The 26,730-nt window shown below is 43.8% G+C and overlaps 1 protein-coding gene across 1 annotated transcript; it reads right to left on the bottom strand.

Moving 5' to 3' along the window:
• Nucleotides 1-845: 845 nt before the first annotated feature.
• Nucleotides 846-26,730, bottom strand: iqck (IQ motif containing K; the record flags this gene model as incomplete). The annotated part of the gene is made up of 9 exons (XM_080723148.1): nt 846-1,114; nt 4,893-5,007; nt 16,507-16,591; nt 16,970-17,047; nt 17,292-17,344; nt 19,876-19,973; nt 20,377-20,536; nt 21,764-21,891; nt 26,679-26,730. The coding sequence occupies 9 exons, from the start codon at nt 26,728-26,730 to the stop codon at nt 846-848; spliced, it is 1,038 nt and encodes a 345-aa protein (XP_080579274.1).

Raw genomic sequence — 26,730 nt, 5'->3', positions numbered from 1 at the left:
TTGATGTACAGTATACTTTGTATGGCACGGGCAAGCCTTCTAGATCTGTCCAACCTTTAGGACCTGTACAGTGTGGCGATGTGTAACTGAGTAATTAACCGTTGGAAGAGAGCCAGCAATTGCCTGAAAAGGAAGCAAATTCAAGTCTTTCCACAAACGTTAGTGTATCACATACCCTACCAGTCAAATGTTTGGACACAGCTTTCATTCAATGTGTGTGAGAAGCTGTGTCCAACCTTTTGACTTGTAGGGTAATTTCCAAGCCTGCAAAGCAGTTTTAAAATGTCCATTTTCTTTCCAGGTCTTGCTCTGTTTCCTGATTAGCAGGATAGAACAGGCCACTCATTACATTCACAGTCATCTGGTCCCTGGCCGAAATTCCTGTTTTGAATGGAAAGGCTATAATCTGCCTCATGAAGTGCTGAGGTCTTATCTGTGTGAGTATGGAAAAAGGAAATGACAAATCAAGGAAGTATTGTGGATTGTTCCGCTTGTGAGCTGTCGAGTAGACATACTGAGAGGAAATATCCTGTTTGTTCAAGTACTATGTGCACTCCGGTCTGAGCGAGATAGAGTAGTATCAGAACCATATGGTGTGTTCTTATTTGCTGAGACTTCACAATCCTGCAACGTGATCCATCAATGACATGAAATGAAATGAAAGCAATCAACTAATTGGACATGAACGTCAAGACTACAAATGCTCGACCCAATCCAATCGGGCATCAGGCATTCTAAATGGCTTGTTTGACTGATCAGTTAGATTAGAATTGACTTCCCCCTTAATGCAGCTTAACAGCCTTTAAACTTGTAAGACACAGCCATAATGGCTTCACTGAACGGCCTTAGCAGAGGTCGTGAGCGCCAAGCAGAGACGGCGACATTGCGGCCGGGGACAGGCCTCCGTGCTCAGGCACGGTCAGGGAGTTGGTAGGCGACGGTGCGGAGGTCAGTCGCTCCATGCTGGGGGTCAGTGACTCAACGGTCTCCGGGGTCATGCGGGCGTTCGGGGTATGCACCACCGTGCTCTGCGGGCTCGGCGACACAACCTGGATGGACACGCCCGAGTTGGTGGGCTCAGGGGTCTCCGGGAGATCTGTGGCGGCCGAGCTCACTGGAGACAAAAAAACAAAAAACTAAACAACAACAGCAACATCCCGAACATGATGTCAACAAACCGTGTTTCACTCAGTCATGTGTCACGTGCTTCGCTGTGGCAGCTGCAAGGCTATTGTGCTGACCTATTGTCAGCTCCCCCGAAAGAAACAATGGCCTTTGACATCACGGCCAAAGTGAACCGGCTGCCGCAGTATATTTGATCAGTTGAGCATTTAAGCCTGATTTATACTTTGATGTATGGTGGTGTTGTGTGGCAAAAATAGCCGATCTACAAGCTTGGCTATTTTTTTCAATTACAAATCCCACAGGCCTAGTCTATCTTTAGCCTGTAATGACATGCCCAAAATATAGACACCAAGGTTAATGTGGGCAATTACTCCATGGCAGGACAGTGTCACCGTCCGACAAGATTGCAAATGGTTTCCAGTGGAACTCGTTTAGATGCTTTTGCACAAGGTAATGATGGAGGATGTTTGGCAAACCATGCTCCTTGTCCCGTGCGCTCACGAGGCTGAGGGACTGACGTTAAACGCTGACATAGAGTCAAGGACAGACCGGACGGTGATTCATGAGGTGCTGAAAGCTGCACCTGTCCAATATGGAGCCCTGAACGTTTGACCTGGAGATATCGCTGCCTCTGTCTCTGGGCAGGGGCGTCACAAGGGGGGAAAAAGTGGGACTGAGTTACTAGAGCCCAAGGTGGAGGGTCCTGGAATTATCTTATACTTTAGCTATTGAAAAATAGCAGATCTACAAGCTCAAAAAGTCTTGAAAATGTGTGCAAATCTTTGGATATATGTATTTTTTAAGCAAACATTTGTAACTCAAATTTTGCCTCTGGAGGGTCCCTGGAACTTAGCCTCGGAAACCCAGGATTTTACCTGGAACTAAACTAAATATTTTAAGATGGTGGGTCTGTGGCCAAATACATATCATTTTGGGGGTCCTTTACATGAAAAAGTTTGAGCACCACTGACATAGAAACAGGTTTTTCAAAAAACCTTAGAAGGATTTGAAATATTCAAAGACTTTTCAAGATTTTTCAAAAATAGAAGATCTACAAGCTCGCAGCGCTGTGAGCTTGTATATCTGCTATTTTTCAATAGTTAAAGCACAAAATAGTGCGTAATAATGCGTTCCCAGTCTAATCCTTGTACCCAGGGCCCAGAATTTGGTGCGACACCCCTGTCTCTGGGAGGCGCTTGGTTTGCTTCCTCCTACATTATTGTTTTTCTCTTCGCTCACTGATTCCGTTTCAGACTGTGAAATATGCCATGGTGGGCCGGGTATCGTATGGTGCCCCCCCCCCCCAGTCCCTTTTCCCCTGGTCAAATGAGCTCAGTGCAGCTGTTAGGGGGATCCGGTTAAGGCACTTGGATACAGTACACAGTAAAATCCTGGGTGTTCATTAGACTTTAACAGCAAATATAGAGCAGAAAGGGTCTATTTGTACACTTTCAAACTTGAATCAACGCTACAGTGTATAACTATTTCATGCCTCTAAATTTCTTTCAGTAATCCCCCCCCCCCCTCTCTCCTGTCTCTCTCCGTCTGTATCTCTCTCTCTGTCTGTCTGTCTGTCTGTCTCTCTCTCTCATTTTGTTTCTCTGTCTCTCTCTCTCTCTATGAGTCATATGTCTCCCGCCCTCTGTGGCGCGGGGCTGTGCCCGCTTCATTACACCCAAAACAACAGGCGAAACCAGCAAACAAACTGCAACTTCAGCATCAATGTCCCAGCAAGGTCTCTCTCTCTCTCTCTCTCTCTCTCTCTCTCTCTCTCTCTCTCTCTCTCTCTCTCTCTCTCTCTCTCTCTCTCTCACACACACACACACTCACTCACTCTGCCTTTCTCGTCCCATCCCTCTCCTTTCTCTCTCTGGCTCGCGGTAACCTGCTGTAGATCCAGACTGTTTCATTTAAACCTGACAGTGTCAAATGGATCTCGGTTAATTCACCCATTTGTAACTCTGACGGTGTACAAATGAAAGGAAATAGAGCGTTTGGTTCCGTTTGTACACTAGATTGAAACGAACACTATGGATGTGCAGTGGTGTAAAGTAACTAAGTACATTTACTTAAGTACTGTCTGTACTTAAAGGGGGCCTGTCACCTAAAGGGTTACTGTCACTTTAAGAATCATCTTAAAAAACAAGTTAATATTTTATGATGTCATTGTGGGGATGCGCAATTATAAGCCAATAAAATGAATTGTCTGTATAGCCTGACTGTATGACTACTTACTGTACTGGTCAGCTGTTGTTGGGAGGCGAGGGGCAGAGTACACTGTGACATGAGCATCAGACTGTTTCAGACCGTTTTCAGAGAAGCTCATGTCACAGTGTAATCTGCCCCTCAACCCCTTTAGGTGACAGTACCCCTTTAAGTACAGTTTTGAGGTATTTGTACTTTACTTGAGTATTTCCAGTTTTCAGTACTTTCACTTCTACTCCACTACATCTCGGATCCAAATATTTTACTTTTACTCCACTACAATTATTTGAAAACTTTAGCTACTAGTTACTTTGCAGATATAAATGATTATATTACAAAACATACATTAATGCACTTTAGCCCTATTCTATACCTTGGCTATTTGAAAATAGCGTTGAAAACAAGCTCACAACGCGTCACATCGCGACGCGCTGTGAGCTTGTAGATCTGCTATTTTCAATCATTTTGTACTTTTACTTTTGGTACTTTAAGTACATTTTTGATTGCATTTTGATGCCAATACTTTCATACTTTTACTCAAGTACATTTTGAATTCTGGACGTTGACTTGTAACGGAGCACATCTACAGTGCAGTATTGATACTTTCACTTAAGAAAAACATTTGAGTACTTTTTCCACCACTGTGGATGTGTCAGTATGGCAGCAGTTAGCTGGCTCATCCCATTGTAAGAATGTTTCACTGCCCTGCTACCGTTCCACTGTCACTGACTTTGTAGTGTGGAATGCATCACGCACACACATGCACGCACACACACGCATGTACGCACACACACACGCACACACACACACACACACACACACACACACACACACACACACACACGCAGGCCTGCCACCATTTTGTATCTCTCTCTCTTTTTATCTGTATTCTCTGGCCTTCATGTTTTTTTCTTGAGATGTGCCCACTGCCCCAATCTCTCTCTCTCTCACACACACACACACACACACACACACACACACACACACACACACACGCGTGCTAAGAGACCCTGAGCCCTGAAGACATCTCCTTTCTGTTCTTCACTTGCCATCTCTCTCTCTCTCTCTCTCTCTCTCTCTCTCTCTCTCTCTCTCTCTCTCTCTCTCTCTCTCTCTCTCTCTCTCTCTCTCCTCATCTAGAGCCCTTCACTTCAAAGCCCTGAATGAATACACTGATGCTGCAGCTGCATGGTGTGTGTGGGTGTGTGTGTGTGTGTGCCCGTGCGTGCGTGAGTGTGCTCTTTGCACACAGGCATGTGTATTAAGACGAAAGTGTGGTTGAATGCATGTTTCATGTGAGTATATACGTGTGTGTGTGTGTGTGTGTGTGTGTGTGTGTGTGTGTGTGTGTGTGTGTGTGTGTGTGTGTGTGTGTGTGTGTGTCTGTGTGTTGCCGTTATCAGGAGCTGTTGTGAACCACAGGAGGAGGTTCCAGATCAATGGTATTATGGTAGCAACCCTGAGGCCTGCATTCACTGATAGGCCACAGCATGTGTGTGTGTGTGTGTGTGTGTGTGTGTGTGTGTGTGTGTGTGTGTGTGTGTGTGTGTGTGTGTGTGTACCTCTGCTCTCTTGCTGAGCCCAGAACTCCTGGACCTTCTTGCTAATGTCACGGTTCTCCTCTCTCAGCTCTCTCTGCCACTGACGCAACTCTTGCACATCTGGACGACCTCTGACCTGCATGACACACATGCACGAACGCGCACACTCACAACGGCAGATGTACACAAGTACTGTAACACAACAATAGGTTTTCATTTTCAGTTCACAGATAAGGGAGGCAGCGGACACTGAGCAGAAGTTTGCCAATAATGCTTTAACTCTTGGCTTGGGCGTACAGTACCTGCCCTGTGGCAACTAGTTTATGGACATTACTGAGGCCTCCAAATATAGGCTCCAGCAATTTACATTTCATTTGACCAAGTTACATCATAGCATCCTTGAGAAGTTGGTACTTTAGGACGGTGGTAAGGATGAATGCCTCATCCAGACTGTGGTCGAACTTCTAAAATGGACACTTGTCTACATCAACAAAATGGTAGATGGTGCATTTATATAGTGCTTTTATCCAAGGCGCTTTACATAGATTGTGCATTACATTCACCCATACATTCATATACCGATGGAGGAGGAAACCATAAGGCACCAACCTGCTCACCGGGAGCATCTAGGAGTTCAGAGTCTTGCTCAAGGACTCTTCAACATTAACTCAGGGGGAGCACTGGTTCGAACTGGGAACCCTTCGGGGACCCTTCCTGCTCTAATGACGGTTTCTCTACCCCTGAGCTATGCCGCAGCTCTAACAGCTGTAACATCTGAACTAACAAATTAACAATGCTATCATGCCTAGCGATGTACATCACCTTATACACATAGCAGCCATTCAGGAACCAGGATATTATGTGTTTCAGTGACTGAATTATGACTATGGTGCAGACAATGAGGAAAAGATTTAAGTCTTGTTGGAAGTACTTTTAATTTGGCTGTAAAAGTGACTATGATCTAATCCAGTGGTTCTCAACCTGTGGGTCGTTTGGGGGGTCCCCAGATGATTAGCTTAATGTGAAACATTGTTATCTCTCTCAACAGTAAACAAACCAACATAAAGTTTAAGTGTATAGAGTGACATTCCTAAAGTGACAATTTAAGGACTTTTAAATTGTGAAAATAACCGATCTACATGCTTGTGAGCATGTAGATCTGCTATTTTCACAATAGAACCATGTTATACAAAATGTAATTCCTCAACTCTTAGTGATTGTCAGGGTGTGTGTGTGTGTGTGTGTGTGTGTGTGTGGGGGTCCCCAATTCAAATATGATTAATTTGGGGGTGAAAGCCTGAAAAGGTTGAGAACAGCCTGCATCAGTGACCCACTGATCTAATCAACCCCCCCCCCCCACGCACGCACGCACACACACACACACACACACACACACACACACACACACACACACACACACACACACACACACACATACACACACACACACACACACACAGCACTGTCACACGTGCCCGAGCAGCACATGCATACAGTAAATGCCAATAAACAAACTTCATCAATATACTGTAATCGTGTAGCAGGTCAATCAATAGCCAACGGAATTGTCTTTAAATTGCCGTGCGTGCATGTCGACCTGATTGGCCGTGGTCCCCATGCCACTGCTGCACAGAGAGCATGCAGCGTCAATTAAATCCTCGGTGTTCATTTAACTCTGAGAGTGTACATTAAGGTTCCATATTCCTACACTTTTAGAATTTAGGGTCACAAATGGACAAATCAACACTGAGGACTTTAACTGTGTGCTGTGCGTGAGTTTATTGTTAAGTAGAACAGATGGGGCACAAACCTACATATCACACCTGGCTGGAGATTGCTTAATCACGCATGTGAGTGTGTGTGTGTGTGTGTGTGTGTGTGTGTGTGTGTGTGTGTGTGTGTGTGTGTGTGTGTGTGTGTGTGTGTGCAGGGACATGCTGGGCCCCTGATTCAGCCCGGGAAAAAGAGTAGAGGCTTTCATTACGCGCTATAGAGAGAGATAGCGAGATAGCGCTGCTGCTACTCAAATATTTGCCATTTCAGATCATGACAAGTGACAAGCCAGTGGGCCAATTACTGTACATGAGTTTTATTTCGTCGTTGTCGAGTGGAAACCTTGTATGTCCAAAACCGCTTGTTTTGTATTTATCATTTTAAAAATGATTTAAAATAGTGAAAACAGCCGATCTACAAGCACACAACGCCTCGCACCGCGAGGCGTTGTGTGCTTGAAGATCTGCTACTTTTGTGCAAACAGTTTAATTTGTACTTTTGTGCAAACAGTTTAATTTTTTCCTAATGGCCGGCCTGGACCGGCCGGGAATGAACCGGCCGTTCGGGAGTTGTCCCACTTTTCCCAAAGGCCAGCACGTCCCTGTGTGTGTGTGTGTGTGTGTGTGTGTGTGTGTGTGTGTGTGTGTGTGTGTGTGTGTGTGTGTGTGTGTGTGTGTGTGTATGTGCGCGCATGTGTGTAAAAGTGTGTGTGGCCACTTTCACATGCTCTTGTATTTTATATGGCTCAGTTGGCAGGATAGTACATAAATGGGTCAAATTTCCTGGCAGATGAATGTTGATAATAAACTCGCTCTGAATCCTTTCTATCTGTCCAGTCACTGGGTTGTTTTTGTTGTTGTTGTTGGGGTTTTTCTTGGAAGAAAGCCCTGCTCTCTTTTCCTTCGACTGCCCTGCCCCTATGTATGTGTGTGTGTGTGTGTGTGTGTGTGTGTGTGTGTGTGTGTGTGTGTGTGTGTGTGTGTGTGTGTGTGTGTGTGCGTGTGTGTGCCAGCCATAAATTGGTTAAAACAATTACAGACAATACAGGCTTAAAGGAGTAGTTCACCCCCAACATTACTCGTTTTCTATTGATTACTCAAGCCATGGAGACTTGAGTTCAATAATATTGTATTTGTCGCATTCCTACAACAAAAACATTGATTATAGTAAATGTACCCTGACGGTTTCCCCACCCAGTGCCATGCATATGCATTTGGGTCCCCATCTGGAATCAATGGGAGTACATTTACTATAATCAACATTTTTGTCTTAGGAATGCGACAAATACAAAATAATATTATTGAATGGAGGGTGAACTACTTCTATAACTCTGTGTTAGAATGTCCAGTAGAGGTGACCCTGGACTAGAGCGAGAGAGACACCGGGGAGGTTATAGGTTTGTCTGGGGGTCAGGAACACAGTCAGAGACCAGGGTTGAGGATTGGTGAGGCAGGGTCAGCGGCGTCAGTTCAGAAAAAGGTAAGGTATGGCAACATGACTGGTGTCTTGCACGCGCGCGAAGGCATAATATAGTAAACGTGCCACAATTAACAATAATGCATTGCACCTGTGCAGCTGACCTACGGAACCTGGGAATATATGCTACTATTCTATGTTAAATTTTGCATTTGTAGTTATTTTAATGTAATTTAACAACAACATAACCAGCACAGATAGACAATGAGACATTCATGGATTTATATTTTAAAGTAACTTATTTTACTTCCCCCCCCCCTTTGCCCAGGGTATGGCAGCTGCATACCCCTGCCATACCCAATTGACGCCCCTGGGCAGGGTACATACAGCCTGCATCAGTGACCCGTCATAACGGGGTATAGAGGATATTTTGGATTAGGGAGGGACTGAGTCGTTGGACTGTGTTACTGTGCTGGCTGTAAACAAACCGTGACAGTAACAGTCCAGGACAACAGACCCAGCAAGACACACGTGCATGCACGCACACACACACGGATGCACGCACACACACACTCGCACTCCACATACGCACAAAAACATTGATTGATTTTATCAATTGAAGAGAAAGAGACCAAGCTCTGTGTATGTGTAAGGTTTGGGTGACTGTTGGCTAGTGGGTGTGAATGAATTGAATAGAATACATCCCTAACAACTATATACTCTCTCTCTCTCTCTGTCCTCTCATCTCAAATCATCCTCCCTCACTCCTTCTGAAGGTGTGCCATCTCCTTCCTTTCCTTTCCTTTCCTAGCACCCACCGCCCACCTCCTTCCCTCTGCAGCTCTCCATTCTTCTCCACCTCTCAACCCCCCCTCCTTCTCTCCTCCAACTTTTTCATCCTCCAGTCCCTCCTTCTGTGGTAGCAGCGCTAGCCTTTACTGTCGCTAGCGTTTAGTGTTGTTGTGCCTAAAAGTGGGGCTGTTATATAACGTGCAGCCTGTTGAAAGGGGGCCGCGGTACACAATAAAAGTCCTGGATGTTGATTTAATTCTGAGGGGGTTCAAAAACGGAATCAAAATGGACCCTCACGGGTCCGTTTGAACCCCCTCAGAGTTGAATGAACACTCAGGATATTAAAGAGTATAGTGAGTGGAGGAGGGACACAATAGTTCATTCAGCGGGTGTCAGAACACGGCAACAGCCTTTCTGCAGACGGGAGATACAATAGAGATGGAAATGAAGGTTGAGCATCAATGTGGGCAATAGCCACTGTTTTGTGTGTGACTGTGTGTCAGGGACGTGCAGAGAATGTTGGAGAGGCAGGGGCTGACATTTCTAAAAGGGCCTTTTGTTGAAAATCTGGAGGTCGGCTATTTTCAGTGCTAAATAAGCATAATCAAGTGAATACTGGAGATGTGGCGTAGAGATGATGCCTTCAAGTTCTGGAGAGAGATGAGGCAATTCTCTTGAATGCTGCCTTCGGGTATGTGTGTGTGTGTGTGTGTGTGTGTGTGTGTGTGTGTGTGTGTGTGTATGTGTGTTTTATTCCCCCCTTGTGCATCTTTCCTTCTGCATGTGCATTTTGTCTGTGTCAGCCAGGCAGAAACGTCTTTATGTCCCTGTTTGCATTTTTGTCGCCATCAATGATATCTGATATTGTTTACTGCGTTTACATTTTGGAAAGGGATCAAACCAACCATCAACGATGATGTCACTACCATGCCCCCCCCACCTCCATAAAAGGGGTGACAAAGGAGAAAAAAATAACAAAAACATGAGCGTGTTTGCACGCAGCATTTTGAAGCCTGTCTATGTCTATCAGCTCAGGTAGTTATAGCGGGGGTAGGGCTGTCACGATATGACATTTTACATGACGATTAATTGTCACTCAAATAATTGGCGATTAACGATTTAATTGTGTTTTTGTCGTTGATAATTACATTTCTGTTTGGCTTTTAGGCTTTGAAGTTGTACATGGCAGATATGACACATAACCTAAATATACAAAGAAATTACTGACATATTTGACAACTTACTACTTAAAAAATAACTTTGATAGTGGAAATAGCCGATCTACAAGCTCACAACGCGTCGCGATGCGACGCGTTGTGAGCTTGTAGATCTGCTATTTCCACTATTTCTGACATTTTTCAACATTCACGATTATGACGATTATGACAAAATAATTGCGATAATGTCAAAATAATCAAGCATCAATTCAAGCATCATTACATTAATGAGCAAGACAGTGTTCCGACACTCAGGGGCACGCACGCATACACGCACACACGCACACACACTCACATTATTGGACACACATGCACATACACATCAGCATCCAAAAACACTCCAAATGAAGGACCCCATCCTCCTTAATCCCTTCATGCATCTTTAATCAAACCAGGGCAGAACACAGCACACGCATGTACAAGCACCCGCACTCACTCACTCACACACACGCACGCACACAATGTGCCTCACATAAACACTACACAATCGCCTCAACCATATTCATTCACATTAGTAAGGTTCAGTGTACCTTCATCTTCCTAACTAGAAAGTGCTTTTTAAAGGGAAATTCCACCCTAAAATGGAATAGACATTGTGCTATCAAGCGGACGTGAGCCACGTGAGCCAAGTGAGCTAAAGCAAGAGAGTCGCCGTGTCCACTCAGCGCCGACTCAGCGACTCAACTCCGTCCGAGTTACGTCCCGACTTTCGGCACCTCTGCGCGGTCCAAGTAAACACAGCGGAGCGCTCCCTACCTCCGGTTATATTTTGGGCTATTTTGACATGCCCAGATATGCTATCGTTGATGTAATGTGGTTAAAAGAATGGAAGATTTTAATAGAATATCTCAAACAAGTCATGATGCTGCGATTTCCGGCTTAGGGCCATCATGTTGTGTTGTGTGTGACTTAACAGTACAACAACAGTGGAATAGCACAAATCAATTCTGCTTTAGGGTGGGTTTTCTCAGGAGAATGGGTGCACATTGTTGACCTTATACTGTAGAAATAGATATTACATGGATATATTGTATGTGGAGGGCCTCTGTCCTTCTCTGCAGTATATCAAATCCGGGAATGGTGGTATGGATAGGGGACATTGGGGCTAAGTAACGCCCAGGGCCACTGTATGTCCAGAGAGTCTGTGCTACATCAACATCAGTGTCACTGCACATGGTCCATCACTGACTTTACAGTGGTCAAATCATCTTAGATCACCCATGGCCTACTACAGTACAAAGGGGACCAACTAGTGCATTCCCAAGACTATTCAGCTGGAATCACAGACCCAGTTCCCCTGCTCTCTCTCTCTCTCTGTTCGTGTGTGCTTGCGGGCGCACGTGCGCATGTGTGTGGTTGTGATTCTCTGGCTTGTGTCAAGGCTGGAGAATACGCTCAACACAATGCCCCACTTTTCTACAAAGACTAAGCCTAGGCTACACCAGTATCCCTCCTCAGACATGTTGGACTTGCGAGACAACACCCTGAAAAACAAAGATAAGTCTAATAACAGCGTGAGCTCGCTAGTTTCCACTGTTGAGTGTTTAGCTATCGATCGTTACCGATGTGTGCCGTTTGTGAACCAAGCCACACAAATCACAATGTGGTGTTCCTTGGTTAAGCCAAACTACAGGGAATGCATGCATGTTGTGGGCATGTTCACTAGTCTAGTCTATTTCTCCTTTGGACAAAATGTTATGGCAATTGCAATCTTTATAAATGCTTCACCAATAAAATACCAAGTGCTTCACAAGGTGGGTATTTCTATTCATAGATTATGACCCAAACTCTCAATAGTATATAACTCTACACAGGAAACAGAATTTGAGAAAATTCACCATGCATCTCAAACTTTGCAGAGTTGTAGTAAGAGCAAATTTTCCACTTGCTGTCTTGATCCTGTTACTTTACTTCACTCGTTAAGATGGTCTTCAATAGTATTTCAAACAGTGTCATCTTACTATAAATGCGACAAATCTCTGTGAGCGTGCGTGCGTAGATGTAATCCGCGTATCTCGAGAACTGTTTGTCCCACCTGCTTCAGATTCGGCACGCGCGTTCCCCGCAGCGGCGCGGAGTGCCGTGCCCGGCCTCGACCCGACACGGCGCGTGGTTTTCCCAAACCGGCGCGAAACGTTCGGAATCACCGTATGCGGAGCTGATTGTTGACATCAGGCTGATTCGGAGGAAACCGGCGCAAGCGCTGACTCATTGTGACATCACTTCATAACAACCGGAGGGGCATCATTCCCCACGGGTGGAAAAGCAAGCAGGCTGCGTATTATTGCTCAAGATGAAGACAGACAGATACAGAGATATCCATATATGGGCATAAAATGGACGCAGACAGAAATATATATCCATATATGGGCATAAATGGACACAGGCAAACAGATAAATCGGGTTTGCGTTACTAAAGGGTGGGGCATTCATTCCCTATTTACATCGTTCCCGAGTATGCCGGTACCCGACTAGACGATTGGCTGCCCGAAGGGCAGAGATCTCCATGAAAGGGACACAGACAGACAGATAGTGGTTCCATATAAATTATGGGAAGAATATGTGTCAGGCAAATATCATGACATAACTTTTTGTGTTGCACAATGGAGCTGCCTTGAGCATTAGCTGTTCTCACAAAATGCTTCCACTCAGTGATGTAATTACAATAAATGGACGAGTAATACATTTCTAAAATTAAATGAGGAAGACATAAATGTTATTAGTTGGCCCCAAAGCGGAAAAAAGGGCTAAAAAGCAAAAACAAATGCATGGCAACCCGAATCCCTTGATCAAAAGGGAGTCGGGTCAAAAGAGAGTTGAGTCAGATTATGCTTCAGTTCTCAAATAATATGATGCTGTGTGTCAACTGAAACATGGAAGCCTAGCTGTTATTTTAAACTCATATTTGAGTTTTAAATCCGATACAAAGTGACCAAAATAGCATTGTTTCATCTCAGAAATGTTGCCAAAGAACCACTCCTACACTGAAACACAAATTCAAGCTTTCATCTCAAGTAGCACTACTGTAAAGCATTTTTTACATGTCTATTTCTCAGCTAGCCTACAATCACCAGCTCCTTTTGTCTTCCAGAGTTGATGTTTAAAGTAATTCTACTGGTTTATAAAGCTCTCAACGTGTTAGGGCCAGCATACATCATAGACTCCCTGTTGTCTTCCAAAATGAAAAACTGTAAATTGTTTGTTCCTTTACGAGCCCCCTAAAGGCCAGACCGCACCAATGCAACTCCTTACAACAAAAATGTTTTAAGGCAATGTCACACCAATACAACTCCTTGCAAACTGCCATTGGGGATAATGGTTGCAAGTACTTGTAAGTAGTTGCATGCAACGGTTCTGTTGCAAGGAGTTGCGACTTGTTGCATTGGTGTGGACTGGTCTTAAGATCTCCTACTGCAAGCTTGCTAGATATGCATAACAATACACTAACCATTTCAATCCTAGCATCCCCAATCTGGGAGCAACATTTGCAGAAAATAAAATGGAAAACAATTAGATATTTTCTTTAGAAACCTATAATGTCATGTCCAAAATAAGCACACCAGGATTAATGCCACTCTCTTCCCAGCAGCAAGTCTAAAACTCCCATCGATATTTTAATTGGATGCCCTATTTATTACACTGCTACAACGCCTCCATACCTCAGCCCAACTGGACTAGAATGGTCTGAAAGGTCGCAGAGATCAGTGATGTGTGTGCGTGAGCGTGTGTGTGCGTGCGTGCGTGCGTGTGTGCGCGTGCGCCATACAGTAGCAGGCATGGATGAGTGGATTATAACTAGGATAAGGCACAGAGTATAAAGAAGATTATATAATATGTTTGGAGCTAGTGGCTCTTTCGAGTGCTACCAGACTGAGGCAGTAGACAATAGCGTTGTCTGGGTCGGCGATGTGGACTCGGGTCCAGCCTGTGTTTCCATTTTGGCTCGTCTTTAGCCCACAACACATTGCATTGACAAGAGTTGAATAAGGGATGGAGAAAAACATCCCCTTGCTACAAAAAATACCCTCCCTCCCTCTGATCCCTCTTGGTCCAGATCTATCTTATACTCTCTCTCTCTCTTTCTCTCTCTCATGCTAACAAACACACGCGCGCACACACACGCGCACGCGCACACACACACACACGCACACGCACACGCACACACACACACACACACACACACACACACTCTGCAGTCTGCGCTGCGTCAGGCAGGTTACATAACAGAGAGAGATGGAGGGAGGAAGAAGTAAAAGGAAAAGGGAAACAGAAGAGAACATGGGGAGCGAGCGTGTGATGGATGGATGGATGGACAGTAGGAGGTGAGAGAGTGGTAACAGAGGAAAACATTGTTAATGTAAACCCACAAACCACAAGCTGTTGTTGAGTCACAAACAGCCACACAAATTTACTCTTACATACCAGAGAGAGATAAAGGGGAGCAGTGTGTGTGTGTGTGTGTGTGTGTGTGTGTGTGTGTGTGTGTGTGTGTGTGTGTGTGTGTGTGCGCGCATGTGTCTCCTCATTCCTCCCACACACTTCCTCGGTTCAGAGTTGTGTCTTGCTGGGTCTGTTGTCCTTGGCTGTTAGTGTTATGTTACGGTTTGTTTACAGCCAGCACAGTCCAACGACTCAGTCCCTAATCCAAAATATCCTCTACCCCGTTATGACGGGTCACTGATGCAGGCTGTACCCTGCCTCACTGATCCTCAACCCTGGTCTCTGACTGTGTTCCTGTCTGACCCCCAGACAAACCCATAACCTCCACGATGTCTCTCTCGCTCTAGTCTAGAGTCACCTCTACAAGGCATTCAAACACGGTTAGTTAAAGGGGAAGACCACCCATTTTCATATTGAATTACTATGTCATTAATATAACTTAGAGGAGTTGTGTGGAAATAGAAAAAAAGTTCCCCCCCTTCTGTGTTGCCTAGAACTGGAGGATTGATTTTGGGGTTTGTATTGTAAAGTACAACGGTGTGATGTCATCAAGTTATACTTTACAATACAAAACCCCAAAATCAATCCTCCAGTTCTAGGCAACACAGAAGGGGGGGGGGGGACGACTTTTTTTTCCTATTTCCACACAACTCCTCTAAGGTATATTAATGACATAGTTCAATATTGAAAATGGGCGATCTTCCACTTTAAGGCGGTGTTTCTCCTCTCACATCCTAATCCAAGCCCCCCTCTCTACAGCATCAGCCCTCATCCACTCAGTGCATTTCCGCTTCCCTGCCATTCATCTATGCTTCTATCCACCCCTCCATCCTAAAATAGTACAAACATACTCTGAGGTTTATGAAACCGCAGCCTCCCAATCACCCCCCCCTCCCCTCCAAAATCCATGGTGTTGTGAGGAGGTTGCAATGCCATCAGTTGTCATGTTGTGAACCTCAGAGTAAACACAAGTGGGGAAGCCAGGCAGCCGGCTCAACGCTGCTCTCTGGTGGTAGAAGTGGGGACCGTTTTGCCCCATACGCTATTCTCCTTTAAAGACAAAATGTTGCCCCCTGTTGGAAGAATAGCAAGCACACATACATACTGTACTGTATGTACTACACTAGTTTATCTTTCTGCTCACTTGAAAGGAACATCATTCTTCATGTCACCCGAGCAGGCATTTTGCGCCAAGTAGCTTACACAGCAGGAGGCTTTGTATGATCTGTATTTTCCCAGAGGGTGGATAAGAGATGATAGAAAACAACAAACATTTGTGCTGTGATAAACAAAACCAAAAAGACTATTCCCTTACCTACACTATACAAACAGGGAACTGAACAAGTTTGGTGCCTGCAAGTGTGCCTGCAAGAGCCTCTGTTGGTGTGTACTGTACAGTAAACATACTGATATCACAGTACGGAGCACTTCATTCCATAACTCCCACTCAGGAAGGAATTAAGCTCAGCATTACTGATGACATAAAAAAAGCATCAAATTAAAATACATGCCAAGCAGGGGGGGGAAGCTTTTCCAACCCAACAGGGATTATGCAGTGAGCTCGTTACAGAGACGTCACTGTTGGCCAACACTGGATTTGCATAAAGTCAGTCACTGAACTGTCAGCCCCACATGACATAATGCAATGTTCCATATTGGATGTGTAGACTTAGGACAGTTGGAGCTACGACATTAACGTAGCAGGTCCGTCATCTGAAGATCCCCTGCTACAATTGTAGCAGGTGATCTTCAGATTATGCTTCACTATGCAAATGATACTGCATGTCAACTGAAACAGGTTGTTAATGTTTTATACATTTTTTTGTTTTATCAAATAATTAAAATAGCTCATCTGAGAGATACTTTCTTTTAAAAACACTTTTGTTTAATGTTCCCAAAATATGAACCCAGGTTGAAAGTGGTCAACTGTCTCATGTCTTCAGAGTCTACCTCTCTTTTTTTTTTCTCCCCCCCATGATAGGCTGGTTCCTACCTACCTTGCATCCCCTCCAGAAAGCCTGGATGAGGAGAGCAGCCTCATCCTCTGTCAGTAACAGAGATAGAGGGATGGGAGGCCTGGGACTGTGGAGAGACAAGGGGAGAAGGATGATAAGCTAGGTCACCGTTACTTCACAAGGACAGGAAAATACAGCTGCAGTTTAGGGAACGAGCCAGTGGCACATACCATATTCATGTGGCGTACATTTTGCTCTTGTGCAGTACTTGGGGGTACTGCACAAGAGCACGATAACGTGTGTATTTGTGCATGCGCGCGCCGCACACGTGTGTGTGTGTGTACAGGCTTGTAGATTGGCTATTTTCACAAATTATTTTTTATTTATGGAATTTCTTAGAATTCGTGACCCATAGAAATTGGTTTCGTGACCCACACATGGGCCACGACCCACTGTTTGGGAAACAATGTTATAGTCTTTACTGTACATTATTATTGTCACTTACTGTACACTGAGCCATTGCTTGACAAAAGGGATGTCGTGGAGTTTCACAGGGCTCTGCCCTTCCCTGCGGGCACTGTGGCTATGGGACGAATAAAGACAACACAACAATAGAGGTTTTTGGATCAGATATCGATTCTAATATTGGGTGGTAAAATGTTTTTAAACATGAGAAGAACTGGTAATCACACTGTTTCATTTGTGGATTGGAACAATAACTCTAGATAACACCAGAATGAGTCACCAATGTTTTCCTGCAATAAGCAGATGTTTCAAAAGAAGAAGGTCGGTGATTGAGCTTTAGATGAGGTGAGTGCAGGACTTACTTGTACAACCACTCGGTAAGGAAATCACACGGGTTGAACGCTGTTCTTCTCCTCTGAAAACAGAAGGAGAGTCATCATCAAAGCACTGCAATATGAAACTATTCAATAGACTTTTATTTTATTTTTAATCCAATGGCAGTGTTATGGTAAGGCATTGTACAAACTATTATATAATTATTTTCTTCATAGAAAAAGTAATTAATTGACAAGACAACAAACAGATAAATGTCCAACAAGGATTACAATTAGTAGACATTTTGATAAAATAGAATACAAAACAATAAGATGGTGTTTTCTTCTGCAGCAGAACAGTGGGTCAGATTGTTGAATAGGTCACAGTGTATGTCAAGGGTCTTCAACAGGGGGTCCACAGAGTTACTACAGGGGGTCCTCCCAATTTTTGTGGGGTAAAAAAAATCTACTTTTTTATATTAACCATTCGAAACCTAGTGTCCATATTCGGAGAACTTTGGCCAAAAATAGCAGATAGCCTGTGAGCTTGTAGATCGGCTATTTTCGGCAAAGATGTTTGGTGTAGAGGGGATAAAGAGCAGACATAAGTATGGAGTGAAAGGTCAAGTTTATTAAGTATTGACGGTTCAAGAAGTGCTTAAATATCTGAAAACACAAATTGACATGAATCCAAAATACACTGATGATTGTGCTGTCAAACAATGAAACTACCACCAGTAAGACTCCCTAATCGGGAGATAAGCGACCGTAGGTCACTTATCTCCACAAATAGGGCAAAAATTTGTTTTGCCAAAATCTTCCTGATCCATGTTGATGACATGAGTGTAGACATACTGTGTAGTGATTTTCGTGATTTTAGGGCAAAATCTGTAGGAGCAGTGTCCAAAAATGTGTTTTTAAAAATCGGCCTGGAGGTGGCGCTATATGGGAGAGATTCATGTTGATGGGATGAGTGTAGACATACTGTGTACCGATTTGCGTGATTTTAGGGCAAAAATTGCCCCGTTGGGGTGGTCATTTGGTCAGTTTAGCACATTTGGTCATTTTTTACATCTGGGGGTCCCCCAGGGACCTGGGGGTCCCTGGAGCTCCGGGGGTCCTTGGAGGTTGTAGTTTGGCAGGTAAGGAGTGTGTGTGCAAAATTTGGCATGGATCGGGCAACGGTTGCGGAGATATGAGCAGGGCAAGAGTGTGACGTGTGACGTGTGACTGACGGACTGACTGACTGACTCACTCACGGACAGCCTGTGGAGGTTTTGGTAGTAAATGCGACCTACGGTCGCAATAATGGCCTGAATGTAGGACGAAATTTTATTCTATAAAACACATCCTCAAAATATGGGGTCCTATTATAATCGAGGACTAGACATTTTCCATTGTCATTACACATCCGCGCCACTATTACGGTAAATGCATTGAATATACTATATCTGCTATTTTTAAATAGTTAAAGCATTCAATAATTCTAGGCCTAAATGGGTTAACTCTAACCCCAAGACTCCTGTGGACGTCTTAGGCACCCATTGTGTTAAAGGTGTTCATTATAAATCCATCAATCACAAAGGTTTCAAGTGTGTACAGTAGGTCTCAGATAATGTAAACGTAGTCTCTCATAATGGATCAGACATGGTTTATCATCACAGACCAGACACACTTACAGTTTGTATCATTATACTGGTGTTATATCCTCGCTGTCGGGCAGAAACAATTCATCCTTTGTCAAGTCCCACCCGTTGTCCCGCACCTCTTCACACCCATTGGTTGCTATGTCTCGGTGGGACATTCGGTGGGACACTCCATCCACTACCATTGTAATTCGGTTGCTTCGTATTGTTATTCTGTGTGTTCAATTCTCATTTCAAACTTGGTTTCAGTAAAATGGAGCTTCTCAGTGGCAGTATAGTGACTCAGAATGTTTTTAAATGATTTTATTTCTCCAAAAATTATGTTTCAGCAAATTCAACATAAAAAAGGCGGAACCAGGGTGGGACAAGGTAGATAGAGCCTTCTGGTTGGTCAGTCAGGGACAAACCAGAAGGCTAACAAAGAGTGAATTGATAAAAACGTTTTTTCTATATATGTATTCTATATATTTATTTTGTCTTCAACAATTCTTTTTCACAAAATGATATTTGAAAAATAGGTAAGAGTAAAAGTAAGTAAGCCTTGCCGAGCCATGAGGCCCATATGACTCGGCCGAGCCTTGAGGCTCATAGGGCAGGAGCCTATCTCCTGTTTCTGTAGCGTGAGGCAGCTTGATGTACAAGTACACCCCCTGGACATGACACTAGTATGTCGCAGGGGCTTATCCCCAATCCAACCCTTGATGCTGAGTGCCAAGCAGGAGGCACTGGGTCCCCATTTCTTTTAGAGTCTTTGGTATGACCCCGATCTCCCAGTCTAGACCACTAGGCCACTGAGCTGGCCTAGTGGTCGTTTTATAATCAGAGTTGTCCTATATTCGGGCCAATACGGTATATGGAATCTATGAAAAGGTTGTGGGGTCCCTGCTTCATCTCTCTCTCAGCTAAGGGGTCCTTGGCCTGAAAACGTTGAAGACCCTGTCATAGGTCATAGTGTATGTTCACAGTCAGGCAACAGTGCTGCTGACCTGGAAACACTGCTGTTGCTCAGCCTCTTTCAACATGGCTTCCAACGCAGGCAGCAACACTGGAAACACACTCTCCTCCAAATACCTGGTGATCGGACCTAACACACACACACACACACACACACACACACACACACACACACACACACACACACACACACACACACACACACACACACACACACACACACACACACACACACACACACACACACACACACACACACACACGCGTTTGCTCATGTACAAGCTCACAACGCGCCGCATTGTGACGCGTTGTGAGCTAGTAGATCGGCTATTCTTGGTGAAGAGAGTTGGGGTAGATGGAAAAAGAACTCATCAAGTACAGTGCAAATCAAGTCTGTTTTACTAAGCATAGAGGGTGATTAAACTTACTGAAGCGATATTGATGAATAAATTCCAAATATTATCAAAGTATTCTGAGGCACCCCTGGACTGGCATCGCGTCACCACTTTGGGGAAACCCTGATTTAAACTTACGCTCATGGAGTTGTGGTGGGGTCATAATGTCTACTGCTGCCACAGGTGGGCGACTGTGACTCGCTGTAGGTGGGCGTTTTTCCAAGATGGAGTAGCCAGCCAGAGCAGGGTGGCTGAGCAGCGGGTCGAAGCTCTTCCAGGGGTCATCGTCCACAAAAACCTGTTGAGACCCATGATGACCATCAGTCATCAGTCATCAGTCAGTGGTTTTCAACCTTTTTCCCATATCAAGGTCCATTATTTATTTGGCATTTGAGCCACGGAACACCATTTGATGAGATTTTAGCCTCTCAGATCCAACAATAAATTCAAAACCTAGAATTTATCGTTGGATAAGATGGTGTCCACAATTCCATGCTGTATTGATGAGGTGCCATATAAGAGAGAGAACAGGCAAAAGTTGATACAAATAAAGAAATACATCTACATTCTCTAATTTGTGTAGACTTATTAAGATTAGGTAATGAAGATGTTTAACGATAAATTAACTCTTGAGAGCGTAAAATTAAACCTGGTTACCAACTTTCCATCATTTAGCTGGGGACCACCTGGAACCCCCTCAAGGATCACTGGGTTGAAAACCACTGACATACACAATTGATCTAGTTGTAACTCTGAGAAATGTAACCAAATGGACGATATGACTGATCAGAGTTAAATTAACACTGAGGAAACATGATTTTTTTTAATTGAATATTTCATCAGTTTGCAAAAAGAAGGAAAAATCACACCCGTGTGAACTGAGCGGTGGTTTACCCATCCCCCCCCCCCCCCCCCGTGTGTGTGTGTGTGTGTGTGTGTGTGTGTGTGTGCCTGGCCTGAAAACAGCGCCCCTCCCTTAACATGTGTGGTCATAAAAGGTACACCACAGGCAGGCTACATACAGACAGACACACACCAGAGGCGACAGACAGACAGACAGACAGACAGACAGACAGACAGACAGACAGACAGACAGACAGACAGACAGACAGACAGACAGACAGACAGACAGACAGACAGACAGACAGACAGACAGACAGACAGACAGACAGACAGACAGACAGACAGACAGACAGACAGACAGACAGACAGACAGACAGACACACACACACACACACACACACACACACACACACACACACACACACACACACACACACACACACACACACACACACACACACACACACACACACACACACACGGCCACGCTATGGAGACGGTGTGACCACCGCTCAAAAAGAAAGGGAAAAAAAAAGCCCTATGCTTGTTGGCTTGTTTCCATTGGGGTCATTTGTAGGCCTACTCAATTCAAAGTTCTGTAGTCAGAAATTCAGAATGTATTAATAAGCCTATATGTGGACACGGCAGTTGTGGATAATGAATGATATATAGGCCTACCGACCTTAGCTGTAGTCAGTCCATAGAAGACGGGGGTGTGTTTGCTGGCACTGTACTGTGAAACCTGACTGCTCACAGAGCCACAGTCTGTCCATGAGGCGTCTGGGTGACTTGGCTGTTCAGCTTCATATTCTTCAAAAGTGATGATATAGTGGAGTCAGTAACGCACTTTTTACTTCAAGTCATGATGCAAAGGTCCCCTTTGGTATGGAAGTACCTGAGGGCCATAGGAAACAATTCATCCAAAGAGACAATTTAGATCACCCTTCATTTTCTATCTATAGCCATTTAAAAAATGGCCGCCAACAATAAACCACTATTACACCAGACCCCAACTTTGCTTCTGTTAGAGCTATAATAATAATATTGGTGTCAAAGTGTACATTTTTGGGGTCGAGGAATTCAACTAAACAGGTTTCAAAGCAACAAACCCAATACATCACTAAATAACATGACAGCGGGGGGTAAAATATGCAAATCTCATGAAAAATAACACGTTTTAACAGGGTAACTTACCCCCCCACCCCTCCCCCTAAACTTTGATTCACCTTTTCTTTGGTATGGAAGTACCTTAGGGCCATAGGAAACAAGTTATCCAAAGAGACAAGTTAGATCACCCTTCATTTCTATCTATAGCCATTTTAAAAATGGCTGCCGACAATAAACCACTATTACACCAGACCCCATCTTTGCTTCTGTTAGAGCTATAATAAGAATATTGGTGTCAAAGTGTACATTTTTGGGGTCTATGAATTCAACTAAACAGGTTTCAATGCAAAAAAAAACAATACTTCATTAATTAACATGACAGCGGGGGGTAAAATATGCATAATTCATGAATAATAATACGTTTTAACTGGGTAACTTACCCCCCACCCCTCCCCCTAAACTTTGATTTACTTTTCCTTTGGTATGGAAGTACCTTAGGGCCATAGGAAAAAAAACTAATCCAAAGAGACAAGTTAGATCACCCTTCATTTTCTATTCATAGCCATTTTAAAAATGGCCGCCGACAATAAACCACTATTACACCAGAACCCATATCTTTGCTTCTGTTAGAGCTACAATAATACAGTCTGTCTTGCACTTCCAATGGAGTGCATCACTGCTTGGTGGCATGTGATCAAATTATCTTCCTTTTTGAAGGAAGAGGGAGAGTCGAGCATTAGGACACAATCCTGATGTCGTCCCCGGAAACACCATACAGCTTCTGGAGACATTTCTAGAGAATGGGTGTGTGGGTGGAGATCATCTCAGTGGTTGGGCTAGGGCCAGAGAGCAGCTGAAGAGGTAAGGTGAGTTCAGGCAAGGACTGCCACACAGACTGTCTTCTTGCCCTTGCCAAATGCTGTGTTGCTTCCCATTAAAGCATGGAATGCTGGCAGTGCCATTGCCTTGGATGGTCCAAGACTGAGCAATGGCATGTGCTGGAATATACCTGGTAAGGGAAAAAAATATCCAAAAGAAGGGGAATGTCAGACAAATTCGCTTCAGTCTGGGAGAACACCAGATCCCATCAGTCATTGAGAAGCCGGTGATGAGTTTGGAAATGTCTTCAACCGCACTCTGAATGACAGAGATTCCATCAAGGCAACCAGTGCTGACCTGGAGGGGGCTCCCTGGAAGATTCAAGGCCTGTGTCTACCAGCATGAAATGCACCCAAAAATCCTCTGGCCTCTACTCATCTATGATCTGATGGCTGAATGAAGATGGCTGGGATTGCCACGCAGCCTAAGCAAAATCGGGCCAATAAACTCACGCTCTGTTTCGGCACGGGCACATGAATATCTGCAGTACACATAATGAGCACACAGGTACATACCTGAACATATCCTGAGCAGCTGCTCCAAGGTGTTGGGTGAGGCCTGAGGGCCAGGTTATTTCTATTGAGGCACCACCAGGTCCTGAAATCCATCGCTTAAGGAGCGGCATTGCTCAGGGGTAGAGAAACCGATATTAGAGCACGAAGGGTTCCCGAAGGGTTCCCAGTTCGAATCCGGGCTCCCCCTGAGTTAATGTCGAGGAGTCCTTGAGCAAGACACTGAACCCCTAATTGCTCCCGGTGAGCAGGTTGGTGCCTTGCATGGTTTCCTCCGCCACGGTGTATGAATGTGTGCGTGAATGGGTGAATGTAATGCACGATCTATGTAAAGCGCCTTGGATAAAAGCGCTATATAAATGCACCATTTACCATTTACCATTTTAAGCAATCAGCAAGAGCATCCAATACTCCCAAGCCACAGCTAAGGCCATTCATTGTGTCAAGGAAGGGAAAAGGCCAGAGAAAACACCAAAGAACTGCTCTGCTGGTTTGCTCTCCACAGCCCGAGACTGAGTGATGACAGTTGACCTGGAGAGGCAGCTGAAAATTCCACCACACATCTCCCTGTCCAGATTGAGACCTGACATAATCTGGCAGTCTGGAATTTGCCAGTCACTCCCTAAGCACAGCTACGCCACTGTGCATAATAACAGTTCCCAACAAAGAAGAGCCTTAGGCAACAATGTGGATGCAGCAGAAAAAGCCTCCAGATTAACACATTGACCGCCATTTTAACATACCTCCGTACTCCCACCTGCCATTCGTCTCCATAGACTTCCATGTAATTGGGTGTGCACGGATCATGCACACCCATGCCTAGATAATGCACCACGTGTGTCCACATTGCTCACAGCTTTCAAACAAAAAAATCCGAATGGAAATCCATTCAGGCATTCATGAGATAACAGCCACTATGTTTAACAAAGATGGCTGCCAAAATGGCTGCCATGCTTGAAAGATGGGGTTGCTATGGGGGTTAAACATGCAATTTCGCGATTGCTATCATGCCTACTCCATTTTTTTGGGGTCAAAAACTTTTTTTGAAAAAAAAAAAAATTGTTTTTTTTTTTTTTTAATTCTCGGGACTATCGGGCCTGGCGGGGAAAGACATTGGAATAATCTCGGGACTATCGGGCCTGGCAGGGAATGAGTTAAGAGGGGAGAGCAGTGGGGACAGAAGCATACCACTTGGATACATAACGAGGTCTGATCAGCTTCGGGTCGCCTGAGGAGGCTGACTCTTGCAGGACCCAAAACACCCAGTGACTCCAGGAAACAACACTGATGATGTGTCCAAGTCAGTAAATGATTTGTTAACTGTTAATGAAATGTGATTAATTATTTCACCTCCATTTTGAGGGTAATGAGAAAACTATTGTTTTTTGTTGTTGTCTTGAAACCAATTTAATTGGATTCCTTTTCCTCAGAAATGATATCTCTATCAGAAGCAAAGATATAGGATGTGATGTATTGCTGTAAGTGTAAATGATGGCTGCCATTTTTTTAAACGTGTATATTTCAGTAATGAAGGGTGATCTAATTTGTCTCTTTGGATAATTTCTTTCCTATTATCCTAAGGTAGCCTACTTCATTGCCAAAGCTGGAAAAAATGTAACGTTACCCTGTTAAAACGTATTCTTCTTTTAATATTTTACTCCTGTTGAAACATTTTTTTTTTTTTTCATTGAAACCTTGGATTACTAGACCCCAAACATTTACACTTTGACACTAATATGATTATTATAGCTTTAACAGAAGGAAATATATTGGTTCTGCTGTATTGTTTTGAATTGTGGCGGCCATTTTAAAAATGGCTATATAAAAAAAGGAAGGGTGATCCAACTTGTCTCTTTGGATTAGTTTTTTCCTATGGCCCTAAGGTACTTCCATACCAAAGGAAAAGTAAACCAAAGTTTAGGGGGAGGGGTGGGGGGTATGTTACCCTGTTAAAACGTATTATTTTTCATGAAATGTGCATATTTTATCCCCCGCTGTCATGTCAATTAGTGAAGTATTGTTTTTGTTTTTTGCATTGAAACCTGTTTAGTTGAATTCCTAGACCCCAAACATGTACACTTTGACTCCAATATCATTATTATAGCTCTAACAGAAGCAAAGATGGGGTCTGGTGTAATAGTGGTTTATTGTTGGTGGCCATTTTTAAAATGGCCATAAAAAGAAAATGAAGGGGGATCTAACTTGTCTCTTTGGATTAAGTATTTCCTATGTCCCTAAGGTACTTCCACACCAAAGGAAAGGTGAATCAAAGTTTAGGGGGAGGGACGGGGGGGTAAGTTACCCTGTTTAAAACGTGTTATTTTTCATGAAATGTGCATATTTTACCCCCCGCTGTCATGTTAATTAGTGAAGTATTGGGTTTTTTGCTTTGAAACCTATTTAATTGAATTCCTAGACCCCAAAAATGTACACTTTGACACCAATATTATTATTATAGCTCTAACAGAAGCAAAGATATGGGGTCTGGTATATTGGGGATTATTATTGGCGGCCATTTTTAAAATGGCCATAAAAAGAAAATGAAGGGTGATCTAACTTGTCTCTTTGGATAAATTCTTTCCTATGGCCCTAAGGTACATCCACACCAAAGGAAAGGTGAATCAAAGTTTAGGGGGAGGGGTGGGGGGGTAAGTTACCCCATTACGTGTTATTTTTCATGAAATTTGCATATTTTACCCCCCGCTGTCATGTTAATTAGCGAAGTATTGGGTTTTTTGCTTTGAAACCTATTTAATTGAATTCCTAGACCCCAAAAATGTACACGTTGACACCAATATTATTATCATAGCTCTAACAGAAGCAAAGATATGGGGTCTGGTGTAATAGTGGTTTATTGTCAGTGGCCATTTTTAAAAAGGCTATAAAAAGAAAATGAAGGGTGATCTAACTTGTCTCTTTGGATAAATTCTTTCCTATGGCCCTAAGGTACTTCCATACCAAAGGGGACCTTTGCATCATGACTTGAAGTTAACAGCTTATTTTTCGGCGTTACTGACTCCACTAATATAGAAGCATGGTGTTATCACAAATTCACAAAGCCGTTTTATTTACCACGCTAATTTAAGATGTTCGCCTTACCTTCACACACTTCTTCCCACAAGGATTTCTTAGCGCCGATGATCTTTGCCAT

This window comes from Nannobrachium achirus, assembly GCF_963921795.1.
Source record: "Nannobrachium achirus genome assembly, chromosome: 4".
Taxonomy (NCBI): Eukaryota; Metazoa; Chordata; class Actinopteri; order Myctophiformes; family Myctophidae; genus Nannobrachium; species Nannobrachium achirus.
Note: the sequence above shows the minus strand (reverse complement) of the source record. Positions and strands in the feature narration are given on the sequence as shown.